At 41.1% G+C, this 21,860-nt stretch overlaps 1 protein-coding gene across 1 annotated transcript in view; it reads right to left on the bottom strand.

Annotated features, from left to right (window-relative positions):
- The window catches only part of EHD4 (EH domain containing 4), a 32,872-nt gene extending 11,493 nt beyond the window's left edge, over nt 1-21,379 (bottom strand). Inside the window, exons 1-4 of the mRNA XM_042790997.1 lie at nt 21,119-21,379; nt 13,208-13,384; nt 8,336-8,433; nt 273-685 (exon numbers count right to left, since the gene is read on the bottom strand). Of these exons, the coding sequence (XP_042646931.1) occupies nt 273-685; nt 8,336-8,433; nt 13,208-13,384; nt 21,119-21,357 (927 nt within the window). The 5' untranslated portion in view covers nt 21,358-21,379. The remainder of the gene's footprint in view (nt 1-272; nt 686-8,335; nt 8,434-13,207; nt 13,385-21,118) is intronic.
- Between the last annotated feature and the right edge of the window lie 481 nt (nt 21,380-21,860).

Here is a 21,860-nt window from a genome sequence, read left to right on the forward strand (position 1 = left end):
TCAAATCAACAATAGCTTTAATGGTCTAAAAAGCATCAAATCCCCTCGCTGAAGTTAGGGAGGCATCCCAGTACTAATCTCAATTTCCTCCTACTTGCTTCTATATCCTGAGTGGCTACCTCTACCTTAAAAAAATGACAATTCAATCCATTTGTTGAAAACCACGCAGTTTATAAGTATAGAGAAAGAATGGGAAGGGTGAGAAAGGGCATACTGAAAGAGACACAAGAGACTGCTCATTCAATTAATTTAGGTTTTTTATCTTTTCTTACCTTTGCAAGCCTTGCCCTCTTAATGAGATCATTGAGTTTCCGCACAGCAGCCTTCTGCGGGAGACTTTGGATATCCTTGAAAAGATCCTGTGCCTCAGCCTCAAAGAGTTTTCGATTCTCTGTGTTTCGGAGCGGGTGGGCCCAGAAGGAGCCAATGTAGACCCGCAGCACCTCTGGAGTGTTGATCACCTTTCCCAGGGACCACATGAGTGCACCGTAGACCCTCATCAGCTGCTGTGTGTCCACTTGGTCAGCCTTATTAAGCACCACTCGAATCTTGTCATCCTGGCCCCGGAATGACTTAATAGCCTCTGAAAACTCATCAGAAATATCCAGCTTATGGGCATCAAAAAGGAGGATGATGCGGTCGACCCTCTCAGCAAACCACTGGAGGACTTGGCAGAAGTCGTAACCTGAAGGAAGAATAAATACACTATTACAGCCCTACCATTCAGAGAAGTGAGTCTCAGAGAAGGTAGGGCTGGGGATAGAGAACAAGAAGATTATAGCATCTATCTGGGGGAAAAGAAGAGATGGAGCACCTGGAGGAGAGTGTCTGTGGACAATGAGGTCAGGACAACTGTATTCTACATTTCCTTAGGCCGGTCTCACTATTACTGCCTTTTTTTTTTAGCACTACCATTCCCTCAACCTTGCTATCCCTCTCATGTCTTTTGTGCTGCTGTGAGTTACCATTTCACACCCACATTTGCCTCTTCCCAGGAGTTCTGGCTCCAGCAGAGCACTCAAACTAAGGAGGTCTGTGAGGCTCTTACCACAGGCTCTCCATCACTGGTAACACTGGCCACTTCGACAGCACTGCCTATCTGTGCTAACAAGGAAAACTGCAGGTGCAGCACTGCAGCTCAAGTCAGCAACCAAAAATATATGAATTTAAAAACCATTTCCAAATTCACCTCTCCTTTCATTGCAGCACTTGCTGTTATTTCTGCCACTGAAGACTGAGAGATACCATTTACAAGTAACATGTCTTGCTGATGGCTTTGGGGGTGTGACAGGTTACAGAACACGAGCAGTGACCTTTCTGATCATCTGAAGCCAACTTTTTGGTATTCTAGAGGAAAGTCTATTCATAGCACCTGTCTGAATGCTTTTATGAGTGCAGCTGATACCTAATCCACACCGTAGTATCAAGAACTCATTACTCAGGAGTGACACATTTAATCTGCAGAGTCACTACTAGTGATGTGGCACTGGGCTTGGCGTGGATGTGACTCATCTTGTTTGAGTAAGGAACAGCAAGGTATGAGCTGGCAGCTGACATCCCACCCCTCCTCTTCCTCTCAGAAACAAATCAGAGGTAAAAAGGGAGCAGCCAAAATGCAAGGAATGGTGTAAAGTAACCCAAGCAGAATCAACAGTTTTGCTCCCAGCAGCATATATTTAAATTCCAGCAGCAAAGAAAGCTCAGTTACCACCAGTGATCCCTCCAGGGTGTCTTTGGTCATTTCTTAGCTGTGCAAGATGAGCCTTTAAGCCTCCAGTCCCACAGCAAAGAAAACCCACTTAGACTATTCATACAAGAACCAACTATCCAAACACTTCATACATCTGGTCCAGATACAAGCAAAAGACTCTTCACCACTCCTCATTCTCCTTAGCATCTTTTAAACAGTGTAAATAAAGGGTATGGGAACATTGTTAAGTTGCTTAGCTTTTCTTAAAACAATGCTGGTTCAGTCAAGTCATTATACCTTCAAGTTGTTGGTCTTTTAACAGGGAACCCAGAAAATCAAATCAGCTTTTTTTGCTTTCGAGCAGAACCTGACTAGGGCCAACATACATGAAATAGGAAAAAAATGTGAACTCCAGACTTGTCATGGAGCATACTTGTGTGTGTTTAGCAACACAGGAAAGAATTCAGTCTTAAATATTTTGTTTAAATGACATGAAATCCAGAAAATGTCCCCAGTTATCTGTCTTCTGCTCTACCACTCTTGTCCCCCCCAAAAATCATAAAACCTCACTAAAAATCAAGCACAGACACATCAAACTGAAAGGAGAGGGCTATGTTAAGAAGGTGTTATTAGGACCCAAAAGGATGCAGGTCACACTCATTAAGTGGCTATACAAAAAAAAAAAAAAAAAGCCATCATAATCTTTCCCATTAAAAGGATTACTTTGTGAGGAATGTAAAATCCAGCCCTTTTCCAGATAATGCTGCTCTGGTACTGTCATACCTTCTCTCCTGTGACCAGTTCCTGGAGGGCCGAATGCAAAATGAAAGGTGCAGCAAGAAGGAAATCTGCATGAAACGCAGCTGGAAGCGCTTTTCCCTTTACACTAACAATCTAATCAAACCCAGTATGAAAAATTTATCTTTACAAAAATTTAGCAAGAAAGAAAGGGAGAATAGAGATCTTCTATGTCACTTGCATATCACAACATAGTTGCAATAGTGCACCAATCTGAGCTATGCAATAAACTGTTCTGATTTCCCTTATGCAGAAGGAAAGATGCTTGAAATGAAATACATAAAAATGCAAAATGAAGCATGTTAAATTCTATGAAGTTTTCCACAAACAGATGTGTGAGAAGGTGACTTATAAGGCTTGTTAAATAAATACATAAATTCCCACCACACATTTGATGGATTTTGAACTGTAAAAACAATTGTACAGTCACCAAGTGTATGTTAACTAGCAATAAATTTATTTCAAATATGAATTAAATATTAACGAAGCATTTGCTTTGAGAAAGAAAAGTCCACTTATTGAAAACAGGTAAGAAAAAGACCTCAAAAAAATCTGCAAAAGTCTAGTCATTTTAAAGTCACTGGAATTGAACCTATTCTATATACAGAGTCAGTGGTTACACATTAGAGTGTATCTGAAGTACAGAGAAGTGATATATAGTTAAATATTTCAGCACTGAGACGCAACATACTTAGGATCCTGTCACATACGGTACACGTGTGTGGATTAGGGCATTCAAACCTGAGCAGTACTAGGTCAACACTGATCAGTTTGGAAACCTTGACCAAAAAAAAATTTGTTGTTGATACTTCTTAGCCTCTTGCTGCTCTACTGTTGCAATTTCTTCACAGGTTTGTTCTCAGTGACTGATGTGAGCAATTATATCCAGCCTGAGGCTCTGTGTCTCACCAGGTACATCATGTACTTGCAAATGCATGTTAGAAAGTCACAGGTCAGCCCTGTATGCAGCTATAGGACGGAGGAAAGCAGCAGCACTGCAGAGCTCTTGAGCTCGTCTCAGGCTGCAGGGAAGGAGCAAGCCGGTGCCTCCAACAGAGGCATTAGCTGTCAGACATCAGTTAGGGGCTGAGCAGAGACCACACAGAGGAGAACAAAATGAAACAATGCAGAAGAGATGAACAGCTGGAGAGAAGCTACACATGGTTTAGCAGCCCTTGAAACACTGATGAGAGGAATGATCACGAGCTCTCATAGCACAGGGCAAAGTACCAGCCCCATGCCCCTTGAGCCACACTCAAGGATGCAGCTGTGCAACCATGCAGGATGAGCGTGAGTCAGTTTTCTGTGCCAGTTACTAATAAAGATTAAAACAAACTTGTGGGCCCATGGTAAATATCCAATTTACCCTAATGTCATCTCCCAAAGCTTTTACAATTCAGAAAGCAATTAGGGAGGCTTGATGGGCTCCACCCATCCTCTGTGAGCACGGACTGGCAGTGTCCAGTTCTTCCAGCCTTGGGGCTGGTGCTGCTGGGACAGCAGAAGAGAGGCACCTCTCAGAAGAATGCTGCAACTAGGAGCAACCAAGCTCAGGAACAGTACCCACCGACCAGAGCAGAGCAGGGCAGAGTACTGGAGTGATCTCACCAGTCATTACTGTCTGAGTACCACACAACCAAGGCTACAACACACAATTTAGATGTGGACAAAATGGTCTCTCCCTGCCCCACCCAATCTGCTGTTCTAATGTTTTACCACAGGTGAGCATCTAAACTTCCCAGTCTCCCATGGGGAAAGATGCATTTTTTTCTGTCTGGGGTGGAGGTTGTCAGTTATGCTAATGAAAGGCTGTCTCAATCCAGCACTCCTGGTTAACTCTCTTACTGCTTGGTGGACAGATCCTGAAGAGAATGTAGTGTCCCACTGCAAAGCCTGACACAGCGCTGCAATTATATACACATCACCTGACTTAATCCACGACTACATTTTCACAAGTCAGATTGAACTGACAAAATTACCTGTATTTAAGTAACTCCAGTTCTAAAAATGCAAGCTAATCAATATCCTCCATTTTCCTGTGAGCTCTTTCGCCACACTTCTTGAAACCCTTGCCTTCGTGCCACTCGATCATGAACGAAGCTCCCCCTCCCTTTCTAAAAGCAGTTCCTCCCCACGCCCTGTCAGACGTTGCTTCTCCTTCCTCCTCCTCCTTGTTCCTTCCAAATCTTGCAGACCATACGCACATTTCTGCCTGACACAGGCTTTGTGAACGTCACCAGTGATGCTGCAGAAGCAGCACAGGGACGGGCATTGTCTGACCAGGGACAATGCTGGCACATGTCTGCACATTCCCCCTCCAGCCACTTTATGCAGCCCCTGACCTGACAGGCTGGAAGCTTCTGGCACATCCTCCTGCTGACAACAGGAGCTGGAAAGCTGTGTCGAGACAGCTTTGGATGTTGCACTCTGTGTACATTTTTGACCCTTCAGAAAACGATCAGCTCCTTCATCCATGGCCTGGATGCCTTCAAGAGTTATAAATAAAACATACTGGGAAATAGTGCATATCCTGTATTTTTAGAGTCCCTTTACTGTTTTCCTGCATTTTAAAACTGAAAGTTAACATTTGATCGCTTTCTTGGTCTCAGAAGGCTTTGCCTTACTCCTACTGATACTGTCAAATTCTATTATTATGTAGGCATTACGTCCATTCATAGGTAAATAGTTAAGCAGTTGCTCATAGGAAGATGGAAAAAACACCAACATCCAGTAGTGAGGGTTTTACACTGAGGTCCTCTAATGTTATTCTTCCATCAAACACATTAAAACATCACCAGTAAGAAAAGTTGCTGCTCACCAATGTTAGAAACAAGCTAAACTTCTAGAAAGGTAATTTAAAAACTCAGATATGAACAGACACCAATAATGTGCAGAACAGAAAGCATCTCAGAATACTTACCAGGTGTTATTAAATGTCATATTTCATTACTGAATTATGAAAAACCTCATCCTGTGTATATTCTTTGGAAAAATCACAGCAAGATTCATAAGAAAAAAGTTTAAGAGAAAAACAGAAAGAAACCAAAAGCTTAAAAAACTTGCTGAGCTATAAAATTTTGACAAAGTTGTGAAATTGTCAGAAAATAAATTCTGAAGAATCACTCTCTATATTCAGATCTTTCCAGGCAAGCACAGGAGAGCACCCCTATGTTTAAGTCTGTAATCATCTTCACATTGAAAGGAAAGGGAAGTTCCCATAGTGAAACACACCAGCTGCAACCTTTTTCGGTGAGAAGGAGACAGTAAATTTAAGGGTTAACACCATACATTTTGTAGGCAAAAAACATTTGTTGGTCTGAAGGTGTACAAACAGAACCTTCTCTGATAAAGACCCATTTAGGGATAGCATAAAACATCTTGTAGAATCCTGCTTACATTTGCACGCAGTGATTTAAAAAGTAATCTAAGCAGCTCAAACTTCAAAACATGTTAAATTAGACTTGTACCATAAATGTGTTGAAGTCAGTCCGACTGCTCAGGAAGCAGGTCAGACAGACCTTGCTGCGTGCAGCACCACAGGACAAGTCAACTTTGTACTCCATAAAACCACCTGTATGGGAACTGCATAAACAGCCCGAAAGTCATATACAGGAAATGTATCTGGCTATGAAATATTTCAGACATGGGTAAGCGCAGTATTGTCTAATCATAAAAGCATGCAATAAGCCCATAAAGTGACTTGTAGGTACTTCATGTATGCTGATGCCTAAGTACATGAAATCTTAAACTTTGGTAGCAGTTGCCCCACAAGCCTGGGGCACAGAGAGAACAGTGTTCTAACGCTGACTCCCAAAACCTTATTTATGGTGCAACCATACTGGTTAAAGCTAAACACCATACAGCAGGACTGTGTTTGTGATAAAAGAACTATGTCACATTATGTATTCAATACAACCCTTAACATATTGAAAAAAAAGAGAAAAAAAAAAAGAAATGCAAACTAGTCAGTGTAAAGCCTGTAAGGTAAGACTGTAAGGTAGGAGTTTGAAGTCATCACTGAGCACTGTTAACTTATGTGAAAATCTACCAAATCAAAAAGCAGGCCAACTAGGACATAAAAACAACTGATAAGACACATGTCACTAAGAAACAGAGTTTCTGAACAATAAGGGAACAACAGTTGTATGTTTTAAGTCACAAGAGCAATTACAGATGGCAGTGAAAAGCCATGGTCTTTTAACCAGCACAGGATTGCCAATGAAGCAACCTGGAGTGAGACACAGCTCTGTCCTACACATGAAGTCCAGGACTTACACAACCGTCCCTAACGGTCTTGAATTTTGTCACACAATTGCTCACTTAATCGGTGACATATTAATATGATGCTCTAGTTTTCTGCTTATTTCATGTTCATTTCCATACTGTTATGAAAGTAGCAACGATACTTGAATACTGCCAAGCATCATTTTCCCCAGAGAGGGAGAAAGATGAGCCTAATTTTTATTGGTGGAGGAAAAGGGGGGCTGGAAGCCACAATGGAGAAGCAGAAGTAGGAGATTTAAGGCCATTTTTGGCTTTATCAGACTCTCTGTGTGAACTAAGACTTAAACATTTTGTGGACATCTTTTGAGAAGATTTTTCAGGATCAAAGATCATTAGTTATACACTTGGTTACTTCTGCCAATAAATAAGAAGTCCAACGTGAAGTATTTGTTTTACTCATCTGGTTTCACAACATTCAACCGTTTGCTTGCACAGATGTAGCACTCATGCTGTTCACCTCTACTAGTTCACCAATATTTCACATATAGGAAAACACAGATCTCTTCCCATGATGAATGCTTTAACATGACTGTATGAGCAATAGAGGGGAAAAAAACCCACACATTGTCACTTAAAGACTCAAGAAACACCTAGTAGACCAGTTTACTAAGCAAGCATAGTTTAGTTTACAGTCCTAAGAAGTTAGTCTCATATTATATCAGTGCAATGTAAAAGACAAGACTATGGCTGTACAGCTGCCATATATTGTGCTCATTCCATGATTTCCTTGAAACATTCCAAGTGTGGTATGTTAAAGAACTGATTATTTCCCCTCCCACAGACATGGAACACACAAGTTTCCCCTTCTTAAGCAAAAGTCTGAAAACAGAGGGCAGCACAAGCCATGCACTGGACCACTACCATTTATAACTCCAAAGAAATCTGACATGCACTTAAATGCAGCTGATTATTTACATTATGCTGTTTCAAAAACAGTTTAAATTCTTAAACAGCATGTTAAAAACAGGGTTCAGTTCTTTGCAGAATTTTTGTTTTATTAAAAATATTCTCATTCCCTCTTCCTCCTGCTACCTTAACTCTTCTGACTGAAAATCATATTATGGCATGACTGAGCAACCTTAAGAAGCAACACTAGCAGCTGTGCCTACAATAAAAACACCTTTATTTATAGCCCAAGCCCCTAAATTTTTAAACATGACCAGCTTGAAGAGCTATAACTATTATGAAACATTTCTTCATTCATGAACTTCAATAGTATATATAACAGTCTTCATTATTACTTTGTGGAAGCAATTAAAATTATGGAAATAAGGCTTTTTCTCAGGAGTGTCAAAGTACTACTTAGTCAGACCATGCAGCCATAGCCACTTACAGCCACAGCATCAGGATGACAGAAATCTCAACACAACCAGTTTTCAAGAGAAAAAATTCGAAACCCTGCATCCAGCCTTAAAACATGGGTATAATAGGTTTTGTAGTCAGAAAGTTTGGCAGACACCACCACTCAATACCACTAAAACAGGCACTCAACAGATAAGGATGGTGAGTTGTCCAGTATAGCAAAAATAGTGAGCTCTGTTATTTTCAAGCCCTGTAACTCACCTCTGCTGATGCGCTGCTTCTCTCCAGAGAGAATGCCAGGGCTGTCGATGATACTGATGCTTTTCAATACCTGGTTAGGTAACTGAGAACACATGAACCTGCAGAAAAGGAGGAGAAACAAACCATTAACAATAGCTCTAGCTCACATGTAGATTGTTCCTTGAGAGCTCCCCAATTTTAAAAAAAGTTCCTTAAGTCCTAATGAACCCCTATGTTTGGCAACCATACATGTTTAAGAAAGCAAAATGTAAACAGAGAGCTTCTCATAAAAAAGAAAAGACAGGAAAACCTTGTAAAAATGCATGTCTGAGTGCTGACAAAATTCCAATTTTTGCAAGAGCTGACATGGGCCATATATGCAACATTAAAAAGATTCCATGGAACAAACATTGTGCTGGGGCCAAAGTTAGTATGCATAAGAAACAATTCTTCATGTACTCCAACCTTTGCCCAAATGTAAAGAGATACAAAAGAAAAGGGAAGCAGACAGAACGCCATACTGACAATATTCCAGTCACTGGCAAGTCACCCTCTCACTTACTCCAGCAGCAGTTGAGCAGTCCCTGTCTCTCATCCATCACCCTCCTTAGGTGGGGCTTGGGGAGGACTGAAAACAACAAACAGTATTTCTCCCACAAACGGAGCAAAAGCTTTCACACTGCCAGAACTGAGAGTTAAAATTACACACAGCATGCTCTAAACAATAACCTCCTGCCTCTGTGACGGAAGACTAATTCAATGGTGGTATTATGAAAAATAAATAATTCACCAGGCCTCTGAGTCTTGTGCAGAACACTTTGTGTGCTAAATCCAAACTACTCTGATGCTTCTGGGATAGTTCATGACTGAAGAGCTTCACCTCCCTTCATCATAAACTGCCTTTAAGAGATTTGCATAAGAGTTTAATCTTCTTACTGGGTAGCAGCTGAAGACCATACGAACAAGTACACAGCGTAAGCTACCCTCCTCCTGCGAGGCTGCCCAGAGGCGGCCTAGCAGAGGGCTAAGCTGCAGGCTCAGGCTGTAAGATGGCCACCCCACATTAACCCATCGCTTCAGAAGGCACACTACCTCAACAAATAGGGTATCACAGACAGCAAAGTTTAACAGTGCCAAGGTCAAACAAGAACTTTAAGACCAAAGATAACCTGAGTTAGGCATAGTTCAGGCAGTCAAATAGCAGATACAAAATGCAAGATATATAAAAATTTGGAAGCTACTGTTGGACAGATAATGAACCAGGTGGTTCAAAGGAAATCAGGAAGAAAAAAAATCCTTACACTTCACTTCACCTTGTTTTTCAGGTGACCTTGTAGTAATGAGTCTAACAAAAGCACATAGCATCCCTTCTTGGGCACAACAGAAACACCAGCATCAGCTATGCTTCTCCCTGAAAACCAAGAGGGGATAAGGAAACAGCAGCCATGCAGCGATCTTGGCCTGATAAAACCTTAGGGTATGTAAACAGCACTACCCTTTTTAGTTTGTGGTTTTGTTTGTTTTAAGTGGAACACCAGGTCTAGAAAATACAGCATATCTGAAGCAAACTCTTTCACTACGGCTAATTTGGTACTAGCTTAAGAGATGCTTTTTGAAAGAGCAGTGAGGTATTATTGAATAAAATAACATCTTTTGAACTTTCCAAAACCTAAAGCAGACACAATGTTAAAGCAAACACATTTTGTGGAAGCATAGTGGATGTGCACAAGTGAGAAAGAAAATATATTTGACAGTGTCAACCATTACAGAAAACACGTAACCAGTATGTACAACATGAGGTAGTGTTCATAATTTTGAAAGTGTAAAGACTGAGTTTTCATCTTTATTTTTTCTTATCACTTTATTTCATCTCTAGAAAGCCTAGAGTTTCTTTAGAATCACTGAGATGTTTCTAGGCCTATCTTACAGAAAGACAGGCACCATTATTTCAGCTGAGCAATATGTCAGTATTTTGACTTGGGCATCACCTGAAATGGGACAGCTGGAAAAGGCCATGCAAGGAAATGGAGAACTACAAGCCTCAGAATTGTAAAGATGCTGTGGTCTTCGCAGCAGTCATTAGTGGCAAAGGGAGGAAGAAAGTATATATGAAAAGGGTATGAAGTAGGAGGATAAACTCTGAATTGACTGGCTGTAGCTTTTAGAATGTATCCATAGTCTAAAGACAACAGATGGGTTAAAAATCTTACATCAAATTAATATTTCAGACAACTCAAAACTGTAATGCTAGTTGTAGCTGAACATTTATTTTCAACGTTGAGACATGGCTCTAAACTACTATTTCTTACATGACCTGTATTGTGTGATTAAGTGCTGCATCACAAAAAGCAAAACTGCATACTGTCTACCTAAATGACAACAGACATTCACAAAAAAAAAGCGTTACAAAAATAGTTGTGTGAATGACTGTAACTGCTTATAACACATCAGACCTTTGATACTGTCACGTTTTTCGTATTATCATAAAACTGTTGTTAAAGAAAACCAGCAATATTAAGACTACCCCTCCAAAGAATAGTTACATTGTCTGCAGAAATTAAATCAACAACCTTGTAATAATCTGTTGATTTTATTTTTAGATTAACTTTGGATGACTTAAAGAATTCAGTAAGAATGTATCCTCCTTTTTGTGTCCATTCAGACACTCATTAGAATAGAGCAGGACTATGTATTTCTTCTCATGGTCTTCTGGTACACTGTGATATTCCTTCCTCACTGACATTAACCAACATCCAAGGGCACACTAGGTCCTGTCCACATCCTCTTCCCCTTCAACTTTCCTTAAAAGTATGCAGAAGAAATAAGATACAAGTTTCTACACTCAGGAGCCTTACAGAGACATCTATCACAAGCAGCAAGATACAGGGGGAAATAAAAAGGGGTCATGGAAAACAGAGGAAAGGTAACATCAATAAATTAATGCAGCTAATTAGTAAGTACAAGCCCTGATTGTGATACTGTGTTCTTATTTGGTTTTAGTTTCATCGTTACCTCAGTCACGGTTTCCTTTCATGTCACATTTAGATGAAAAGGGCACTTAACTTTATGGTTTAAGTATCCATAGCCTTAAGTTCTAGGCTTGGGAAATCATTTTAAAAAACAAACCCAAAAAACCTACCAAACAAGGAGAGGCAAGGGGGAAGGATTAGAGAAAAATCTAATAAGACAGGAGTGAAACGTGTATTTGGGTATAAAGGACTGGCATGGCACATGAGAAAATGCAAAGTAAAATATGTAATATGATTGCAGGTAAAAACAGGGGACAGTTACTCAAAGATACTGAAATGAAGCCCAAGACATTTTCAACTAGGTGAAGCAGGAAAGAGAAAGGAGTTGGACAAATTTTGAAAAAGCAGCAGTATGATCAGAGTGGCAGGCCAAGGGTGATGCTAGGGGAATAAAAGCTGCAGAACTATGGAGCAAAGGAGACTGCTGCGGAAAATAAGGTTGCTTATAGCACTGCAATATAACAGTATAACAGCCACCAACAGAACTGGAATAATTTAGTCAGTGACTTGAATGTACATCTTTTTTGCTAGCAAATAATCTCTGCATGTTTCAGGACCTGACACAACTAGCTACACAGATGATTTAGCCAAAAAGTTATGTGTATACCATTCACCCAAACAAACACATAGCATTATTACATGATCTGTATAATTATTTGAATATTGTGCAAAATACTATTTACAGCATAATTATATTAACTTTTTGTGGAGAGGACAATGGTGAGGCAAGAGAGAAACAGAATAGTGATCTGGAGGACAAGATTTAGCTAGTAATCTCACAAAAAGGGGTTCTGGACCACAAACTTATTATTTAAAATGGGACTTGACTGCAACTTCCCACAGTACATATTCTTATCTCTCAGCAAAGTGATAGCCAAGCCAACTATGAGCAGTTACAAACTTTCTTCTATGAATAAGCACAGCGAGAGATAAAACCATACATGATGAACTTTTAACACATACGCCAGTGTTTATCAGCTAAACAGGAAAGTTTATTGTTAAAAGAGAACCAATTTAGATTATTTGGCTTGCAAAGCCAGGCCTCCATGTCAAGCTACCATCAAATACAGGAAGAAAACAAGGTGATTGCTCACACAATGTGAACAAAGTTATTAATAATTTTTAACTGGAAATATTTAGCCTGCTACTTAACTTACCTACACCAATATTCACAGTCCCTGACCAACTCTTCCCTTTTTTTTGCAAATACACTGCAGCCATCCAGAAGCTAACACTATCATCCTGCTCTATGGGACTGCTTAAAGTGCAGTTAGTCAAAATTAAACACAGAACAGCTTGAATACACATTTATCCAGAAGGCATATTCAAATATTCTCCATTCTTGTGAGCCTTTTTAAAATTGTGAATTACTGGAATATGTAAAGAGCTATACCAAGACCTCTGGTGAGACCAGTAGAAAAGAACAAGACAGCAAAGGGAAAATATTTTTTTTCCTTTTTTTTGAATGGTACTTTTTAAATAATAGTACTAATCTACCAGTTTACCGAGCAGGAGAATTTGTGCCCAAACTGATCCTGAGTTCCAGCTGACATAATGCCTTACAAGGAAGTTAACTGGTGGAGCATTTCAGCAATTTTCCGTGAACTGCTTTTAACAATGATTTTCTATTCAGATAACTGAATGTATCTGTGCTAGTGCCATTCTACCTAGTACTGCCTTTTTTTTTTTTTTTTTAATTTCACTTGAACTGCCACTGCTCCTGCTTGTATTTGAATATTTACTCCACGCTGTTCAAAACAAATCCAGCAGACAAAAACTTAGTAAAAAACATTGATGCTTGAAGATGGTATCAAGTAGAAATTCAAACATAAAAACCAAAAGACAGCAAGCAAACAGATCTCACCTGTTCAGAAAAGCATTTCCAAAGCGGCTGAGTTTGCGGAACGGCTTCTTAGGATCAACAACTAGGGCATTTCCAGGAATGTTTCCTTCTGAATCTCCGTACATCACAGCAATAAAAGAATCTGTAGTAGGCTCTGGACCAATACGCATGCCTGGAAAGTCTTGTTCGAGCAGGTATCTAGTGATGGAGAATACATAAAGTAACAGAATGAATGACTGGGAATTATGGCAAAAGCAAGTACCTATAATTTGCTTGAAAATTCCCAAAGATATACACACTCTAGAATAATAAAAGTACACTTTTCCTGTATTTCATTATTTCTGTTAATCTGGGGGAGGTGGGGAGGAAAAAAAAAACAAAACAAAACAAAACAAAAAAACAACACAACAAACTGAATTCCAGGTTTTCACAGCTAAGTTTTTAAAGACAAAGTAAATCCCTCTACAAGAACCGGGTGGAAAGTATTCCTTCAACCATAGCACCTGAACCATTCAAGTGGATGCTTCTACCAAAGTTCATCCCAATGCTGTACGTTACAATACAATACATTGCTGCTTTTGTGCATGTTTTCAAGCCTATACAAGTGCTGCTGGTACTAAAAAGAAGCAGTACTAAAACAGCATATGAGCAGCATCAGTTTGCCGACAGATCTAACCCTTCAATGAACTCAGTATGATTTTACTAACATTAATTCATCTCACTACAGGCAGAGATAACACATTTATGAGACAATAATGTCCCAAATCTGTTTGGGAGTGAAGAAAGGATCTTTTTTTTTTCATTTGGCCCACATATCAAAAAGTAATTGTTAACTAAGGCAAACCTGCAGAACTTGAGGCCTAATGGTAACATACTTCTGAGAGGCATCAAGTCAGGCAGTGCTGTACCAACTGAAACCATCTTGCATCTCCCTTTGAATAGTCAGACATGCAGACAGCACATACTCAGCAGACGAAGTCTGATACACAAAGTCTTGACTTTCCAGACAAGGTCTCAAGTGAAGGACATGCATTAATGGAACTGGAACATGTATTTACAAAAAAAGCCTGTCTGCATCCCTTTATAAATGGCAAGTGAGAAGCCCCAAGACTATCAAGCAAGACTCCAGCTTACAACATTCCTCCAGACTACACTATGACAACTGCCACTTTTCAAAAACAGAAGCAGACAACCCTACTTAACTTTAAAGCATGAGTGCTGTTGTCCTCATTCATGACAGCACCATCTTGAAAATGTTCACATCAAGACTAAGACCAAATTGTTTAAGTATGATGTAATGTGACATTACAGAAGCATTAATATTGTCCAGTCAACTCAAGTAATCTTGTACTTACTCATTCCATGGGTTCCAGTCACCCTGGAGTTCTTAAACCTCACAATTTTAACCAACTACAATTTAATTTTTACATCATCAAAGCTGGATTTAAATGAGAATTCTCTTTCAGGCACAGGTGATGGTCCCACATTCAGTGACAGCACCAGTTATGCCTGAGCACTTCTACATTAACATCAGTCTTTGAATAATAGGTTTGTTCTGGCCCTTAATCCAACAGCACCATGCCTGTTCCGGTACCATTTCATAAACCAATACTGATTTGAGAGGACTTGCAGGATACTTCTACTACAAAAAGACATTTTACAAAGTGTCTGCACTTGCTGAACAATCTGTCTTTAAATTTAGTACCCAAACATTCACAGACTTTATAAACCAGTACACAGAAGATGAATTTAAGGAACTAAATATATACTACACATTGCAAAGATATTTTTCCACTATCTTTAGCGAGCTGGTTCCAATCAGCTCAACTGGGAAGCTTAAAGTATATAACCATTATTTACATAATATTTCCTGCAGCTCTCTGTTTCCAAACAAACAAAAAACCATGCCAATGCTAAAAACTGTGGGAAAGGAGGAACATAAGAACAGTCATGCCAGAACATGCCAAAGTCAATTTGTTCTACTTCTAGAATAAGCTGTACCTAATGCACAGTAACAGGGAAATAAAACTAACCCCTCTCCAAAAGCAAAAAAAAACAACAATCAAGTCTCTCTGCACATGCAGGAGTGCACAATGCAGCAGATCTCTCATTTTATGAAGTAGATCACGTAACAAAATGAAGACAAAAGTCCTTTGATAGCTCAGCAGTTGAACCCTTTACGTATGGAAACCCAGGACTTTCAACTGTTGTAGCGAACAGCTAAACACCTGAAACACAAAAGTGTGTTTCTGCCTCCTCACGGAACATCATTGCAGGCCAGAGCGATCTAGAACAGGATGCAAAGGCTAACTCACAAGAGCCACTACAATCTTCCAGACTGGACTTACTCACAGCATTGATTTTGAAAGATCAATTCTACTTTTATCTTCTAAAATAATATTTTTAACTTGCCACGGTAAGACGTTCTACTTCAAAGTCTCAATTTTGCTATTCCTCGCTGCCCTTCTTTTTTAAAGAGAAAGGACCCCTGTGAGACTCATAACTAACCAAGTTCTTCTCTTGATATGAATTGTCATTCCCTACTTCTGCTGACAGAGGCAGCAGTTCATAAGATGGCAACACATATGACAAGAGGCTCCCAGAGCAGCAGTAAAGAACATTTTACTGAGTCAAATGCATGAGAGAAGTCCCAGGTCACAGAAAACCACATGATGGGATCTGAATGCAAGGTAAGACACCTCCAGGGTAACAGGATAATTGCTATCCATCATAAACTCATGAGTCTGCCAGGCATGGTTATGGACATTCAGTGGTGGCGGTCTCTTAGATGACTGAAAATAATCTCATGGCCTGCTGATGAAGTTGCTGCACATGGAACACTTGCAGAATTTACAAAGAGCTGTCAGTATGGAGCACTTGTCAGGATCTCCAACATCTGTTCTTATAGTTCGGACCTCAAACAACGCAAATTCAGATTACTTGCTTATTGAAATGACTAAACATGAATGAAGTGCTACTGAACTGCAATGATACTTCCAAGTTAATGTCACAGATGCAGCTTTAAAAACCAGGCTTTTATGGTGATAACAATCCAGGAAGGCAAGATGTCCTTCCAAATACTAAGTCCCACCCAACAGTCACAGAGCTGAGCCTGACACAGCTATCCAACAGACATGGGAAATATTTTGCAAGGCAGGTATTTTCCATTAAGACTTGCTCACAGTTGCACATCAAGAATCAGTACAGACTAAAATAAACCCTCCTTCTTGAGCACTGGCTGTACAAGCTATATGACACTTCCTCTCAACTGAAAGTATCAGTTTCACTTAGCCACAAAAAAGAGATAAGCACTCTTCTGTAAACTGAAAAGCTGCATATGTTTTTGTATGCTATGCTATATTAGCACAGGGAAATACCTGGATTTTTAGCATCTGCAACTGCATGCCCTTCTCAGGAATTTTCAGCAGAGAGGGAGTTCAAAAAGGTTCACAGGAAAAATGCTTAAAAATAGCGAACATCCCAAAGACAGTCTAGATCAAACAACAGACATCCTGTTGATTCTTCTCCCTTTGTTTTTACCTGGACTATAACCTTTCTGCTTTGCCAATAAACATTCATCTATGTTCCTTTGCAAGATCTATAGCCAGACTAAAGGGAAACTGGTTTAGAATGTTCTAGAGATAGCAAAGATTACTCACAGTTTCAAACACTGATAATCATCTGAAGTCTAAATGCTTTAGCTAAGCCATACTAGCACACGAACACAGGTGAGCTGGATGGAGCAGCACTGGGCAGGGATACTGTGTGATGCATGGGGACACAAACTCAAGTCTCCTTTTGTAAGGCTGCTCACCTCCATACTATATACTACACCAAATCCTGCAGGTTTTGTTGGGTTTGTTTATTTGGTTTTTTAAACACAATAAAACTAGAAGATGTTTGGTTTAATGTAAGAATTCTGCTCCAAATAACTCACATAAAACTTCCATGTAGAGCTAGTAGCAAAGTTCCAGCTTTCACTCAAGGAAATTAAGAGGGGCCTTTTCCCCCCAGAAGAAACAGATGCAGCTTATTCTTACCATACACATGATTGTATACTAGTTGCTGACTCCAGATACTACGCATACAAAAGGGTGCTTTCACAAAACCCAGCTCTGGTTGAGCTAAATAGAAGGAAGTTTACCATTTTAACCTCTGAGTAATACCTGTGAGCGAAGTAAAAGCACAGCCTGGCAAGCTGAGGCCTTTACTTCTGTTTTTCCTCATCTTGGTAAGTTCTTTAAAAATAAAGTCAGTCTCTTACATTTTTAAATACATGACAATTCTCCTCTCCTGTCCCTCCTTTCCCCACTTCTTTCTCTAAAGCAGCCAGGAGAAATTGAGAGAACTACAGAAGCTGCAAGGCCAAGCAGCTCACATGCAAGATAAGCATTTGGCTCTCACCCATCCCCCACCCCATTAAAAACAATCAGACAAGTATTAACATTTGGGCCTGGATATATTTCTTTGAATTGTCAGCACTGTCAGGTACTTGAATAAAACAATATCTCTATGCTACACCTTAGATAGCAAAACTGGCTGGTTCCACTGCATTGTTCCAAGTGCAAAGAGGATAAACAGCATCAAGTGAAAAACCAGGCCGCTGTTAGAAACCTGGAAGTGTTTGTTTGCGTATTGTGCTCCCCAGGGACATTCAATCATTGCTGGATCAGTGTTTTCCATGAAATCTTAGTGGAAGGAACTGGGTGGATGTGGATGTGTCAGAGGTATGAAAATGTGGAGTTCTCACGACAATGTCTAAATCAAAGTAAATCCCAAATGAATATTTGTCAGCTAAACAGAATTATGTTCACACATAAACCTAGTAGTAAACTCTTCAGTATATTTAGTATGCCCTTCTGACTATGAAATAAATGTGGAACAAAAAGCAGTTTTAATTAAGATTTAAAATAATGTTTGCTTGCTAAAAGGCTAGCAGGAAAAAAACTGTAGTACAACTTAACTCTAAGAAAAACTATCCATAATAACCTAGAATTATAACAATGTTGAGAGTGTATGACATTTTTCCATGGGAAATTCAGCCTACCAGAGGGGAAATTTATTCGTGGCTGACTTGGACACTATAGTATTTTCTCATGTCTTCTTCTAAGTCATGACTTCAGCATACAACCACTTCTCTTTTTTGCTTTTCTTTTTCTCCTCTAAATTGGATTTTGAGTAACAGTTACTGTGACACCATTGTCTAAATTGCTGCCCACCTGTAACAGCAATTTCTCATGTTGATTGAGCCAATTATTATCTATTCTGTAGCAAACACTGATGTAATGAATGTTCATCATGGTGAGGTCAGGCTGTGCTCCTCTAGAAGCAGTAACAGCTCAGCTGTTAATGACTGGGGCTCTACAGTCAATTCCTGCCTTCTCCAGTACCTAGAAAGGGATTAAACCACTCTGCAATCTACCTAAAACAGGGATGGGAGAAAGGGGTAAGTGGGTGAAGAAAAGGGCACATCACAGAAGATGATACCTCCTCCATCGTGTCAGGTATTTTAATAAAATGCATGAGAAAACATCTTTGAAAACTTGTCGTGGTTTAACTCCAACCAGCAACTAAGCACCACACAGCCGCTCGCTCACTCCTCCCCATGCCCAGTGCAATGGGGAGGAGAATCAAAAGGAAACTCATGGGTTGAGATAAAACCAGTTTAATAACTAAAATAAAATATAATAACAATAATAAAAATATAATAATAATTGTACTGAGAAGGTATATAGTAAAAAGAGAGAGGAAAACAAAACCCAAGAAAAGACAAGTGATGCACAAGGCAATTGCTCACCACCCACTGACCAATGCCCGAGCAGCCATCGGCCCCTCCTGGCCAGCTCCCCCCGGTTTATATACTGAGCATGACATCCTATGGTATGGAATATCCCTTTGTCTAGTTCGGATCAGCTCTCCTGGCCAGGCTCCCTCCCATCTTCTTGTGCACCCCCTTGCCAGCAGAGCATGGGAAACTGAGAAATCCTCAATTTAGGATAAGCGCTACTTAGCAACAGCTAAAACATCAGTGTGTTACCAACATTATTTTCACACTAAACCCAAAACACAGCACTGTACCAGCTACTCGGAAGAAAATTAACTCTATCCCAGATGAAACCAGGACAAAACTTTATCTCGGTCAAATGTGTCTGGGCACCTTCACCTAGCAGTGACCAATGCTAAAGAAAAGCTGGAAATAGCTGTAATAAATTACACTTCTTTTCACATTCAGACTGCACATTACTATCAGTCAACCCTATTGCTCAGTATTTTATGGTTAAGGTGATAACAAGTTACTCACAAATCAACAATACCAAAACCAGATTTAAGGCATTGCTAGGAACATCAACATTTCTAATCGCAGTATTAACTTGCACTCCAGTCAAATATGGACAACTGTAAAGGACAGAAAAGTTGAATAACCATAAATTAAGAATGTATGTTCTCATCCAAGGGAAATTCTTACAGGAGTGGAAAAAAGTTTCTTGTGAATCACAAATGACACAGCAACTCAGCTGACAGGCAGAACAGGTTCTGGTACTTACATACTTGGGACTGTTCTGTCTCTGTATTACCCATGCTCTCACTATCCCCAGTCCATAAGCCAAGTAACAACACTTATCTGGAAATATATGCAGACTAACAAAGCAGCTTTAATTTTAAAGAAAGTGAAACAGCACAGCTAGAGAAGTGTTTGGAAAACCCAAATCTCACTCCCCACAAACACAGGGCTTCTTGTGACTACCTTTGGGGATCCTGAAACTGTATCTCTTTTAATTATAGCCCTATTTCTATTTTCAGAATATTGCCCTGAGCAAAACCCCTCTAAGTGTTTGCAGAAATTTGCTAATAATCAGTAAAGAATCAAGTTCAACTTCAGGCTTCCAATAAGCTAGTTGTAAAACCACAAAAGAAACACGATTAGCTCTGCAAACATCTGAAAAGCTCTCTGAGTAAAAGTAAATATTGCTCTTTGATGGAGGTCTTTTGCACTGTAAGAAGAAAACAGTGTTATAGCAAGGCTGCCTGCAACCTTTGGAACCGAAAGAGAAACATCTGTAAAATTTATAGAAGGACGGACTACAGTGAACTTCAGCTAGAATAAATAGGTCAAAATTTGATACAAATGCCAGCTCAGTGTTTTCTGCAGTTTTGTATAACCTTAGACTGATTTGTAAGGGGCATATGAGAGGCAAACACACTCACATGCATGCAATACATTCACAGGCCCGTAACACCCGGGGCACACTTCAGCTTCGTAAAATCAGTTACAAATAAAGTTGGCAATAAGGAAGAAAGAAAATACTACAACAGCAGCAACGTTGTTAAGCTGCCTTGTTAGTGCTATTGCTTGTTCAATGCCTTTGGCTGAAAGAGGGGAAAAAGGACTTTTTAGATAACGTGTTTTTGCCCAATAGTGTTGCACTTCTCGCTTCACATCAAATCTATGCATTAAACTACATTTGGGAAAGAAGAGGGCGGAGAGAACGATCTGTGACGGCTGATGCAGTTTTAACGTCGCGAAGAGCCTGATTTTCCCTTTTAAGTAATTCAGGGATTAAAAAAAAAAAATTAAAAAAAAAATAAAAATTAAAAAGAGCTAAGAGGAAGTAGGCAACGAGGCTCCTCTTTCTCACCAGAACACAAACCCGAGGCGGTATCTCTGAGGGGGAAGCTGGCGGGACGGGCGGGAGCGCTGCCGAGCGGGCAGCGGGCTGGGCCGCGGCAGCTCCCCCGGCGCAGCGCGGCGGCGCTGAGGGGGCGGCCGCCCCCCGGGCCCCGCCGGCGGCCCCGCCGCCCCCCCCGGCAGCAGGTATTTACCGCGCCGCAGGACCGGCCCGGGCGGGCGGGGAGCGAGGATCGGCGAGCGGCGTTCCCCGGGCGCCGCGGCCCGCGGAGGGGGAACCGCGCGGTTACCGGCGGTCGCCTTACCGTATGAAGGTGGTCTTGCCGGTGCTGTACTGCCCCACCAGCAGCACCATGGGCTTGTTCTCGAAGTCAGCCTCCTCCAAGGCGGGCGAGTGGAAGTCATGGAAGCGGTAGTGTTCCTCCAGCGGCAGCAGCTTGCGGAGGTAGAGGTCCCGCAGCCCGCCGGTCACCGTCTGCACCACGTCGCCGCCGCCACCGCCGCGCTCCCGCCCGCCGCCCTGCTTCCCCAGCCAGCTGAACATCCTCGCCGCCGCCGCTGCTCCGCCGCCGCCGCCGCCGCCTTCCCGCCGCTGCTCCGCCGGGGGGGGGGGGGGCAGAGCCGGCCCAGAGCCGGCCCCGGCGCGGGGGCGGTGCTGGCCGCGGCCGCGCAGCGCCTGGCTCCCTGCGAGACACACCCTCCGCCTCGCGTGGGGTTGGGTTGTGGGGGGGCTGTCCCTTATTTTTTCACTTTTTTTTTTTTTTTTTTTTTTCTGAGGGGGATGTTGTTATTTTTTTCAGAATCAGAGGATTTTCTTTTCTTTTTTTTTGAGTGGGGGCACCCACAAGAGTGCCTCTGGAGGTTAATTGTACCTGCTGCTTCTTCCACTCTAAAATTTCAGCCCCTGGAAGCGAAACCCTGTGACAGCTCCGCTCCGAGCGTTGAATCGCCCAAATGCTTTTCGTGTTTTTCTGATGATGGTTGCCGCCTTCGGATGCCAAGGGAGCGCGCCACTAAGCGCCCTGGGGGTTCGCTACGACGTTAGGC

The sequence above is a fragment of the Tyto alba genome, unplaced genomic scaffold (genome assembly GCF_018691265.1).
Source record: "Tyto alba isolate M040663 unplaced genomic scaffold, T.alba_DEE_v4.0 Super-Scaffold_18, whole genome shotgun sequence".
Taxonomy (NCBI): Eukaryota; Metazoa; Chordata; class Aves; order Strigiformes; family Tytonidae; genus Tyto; species Tyto alba.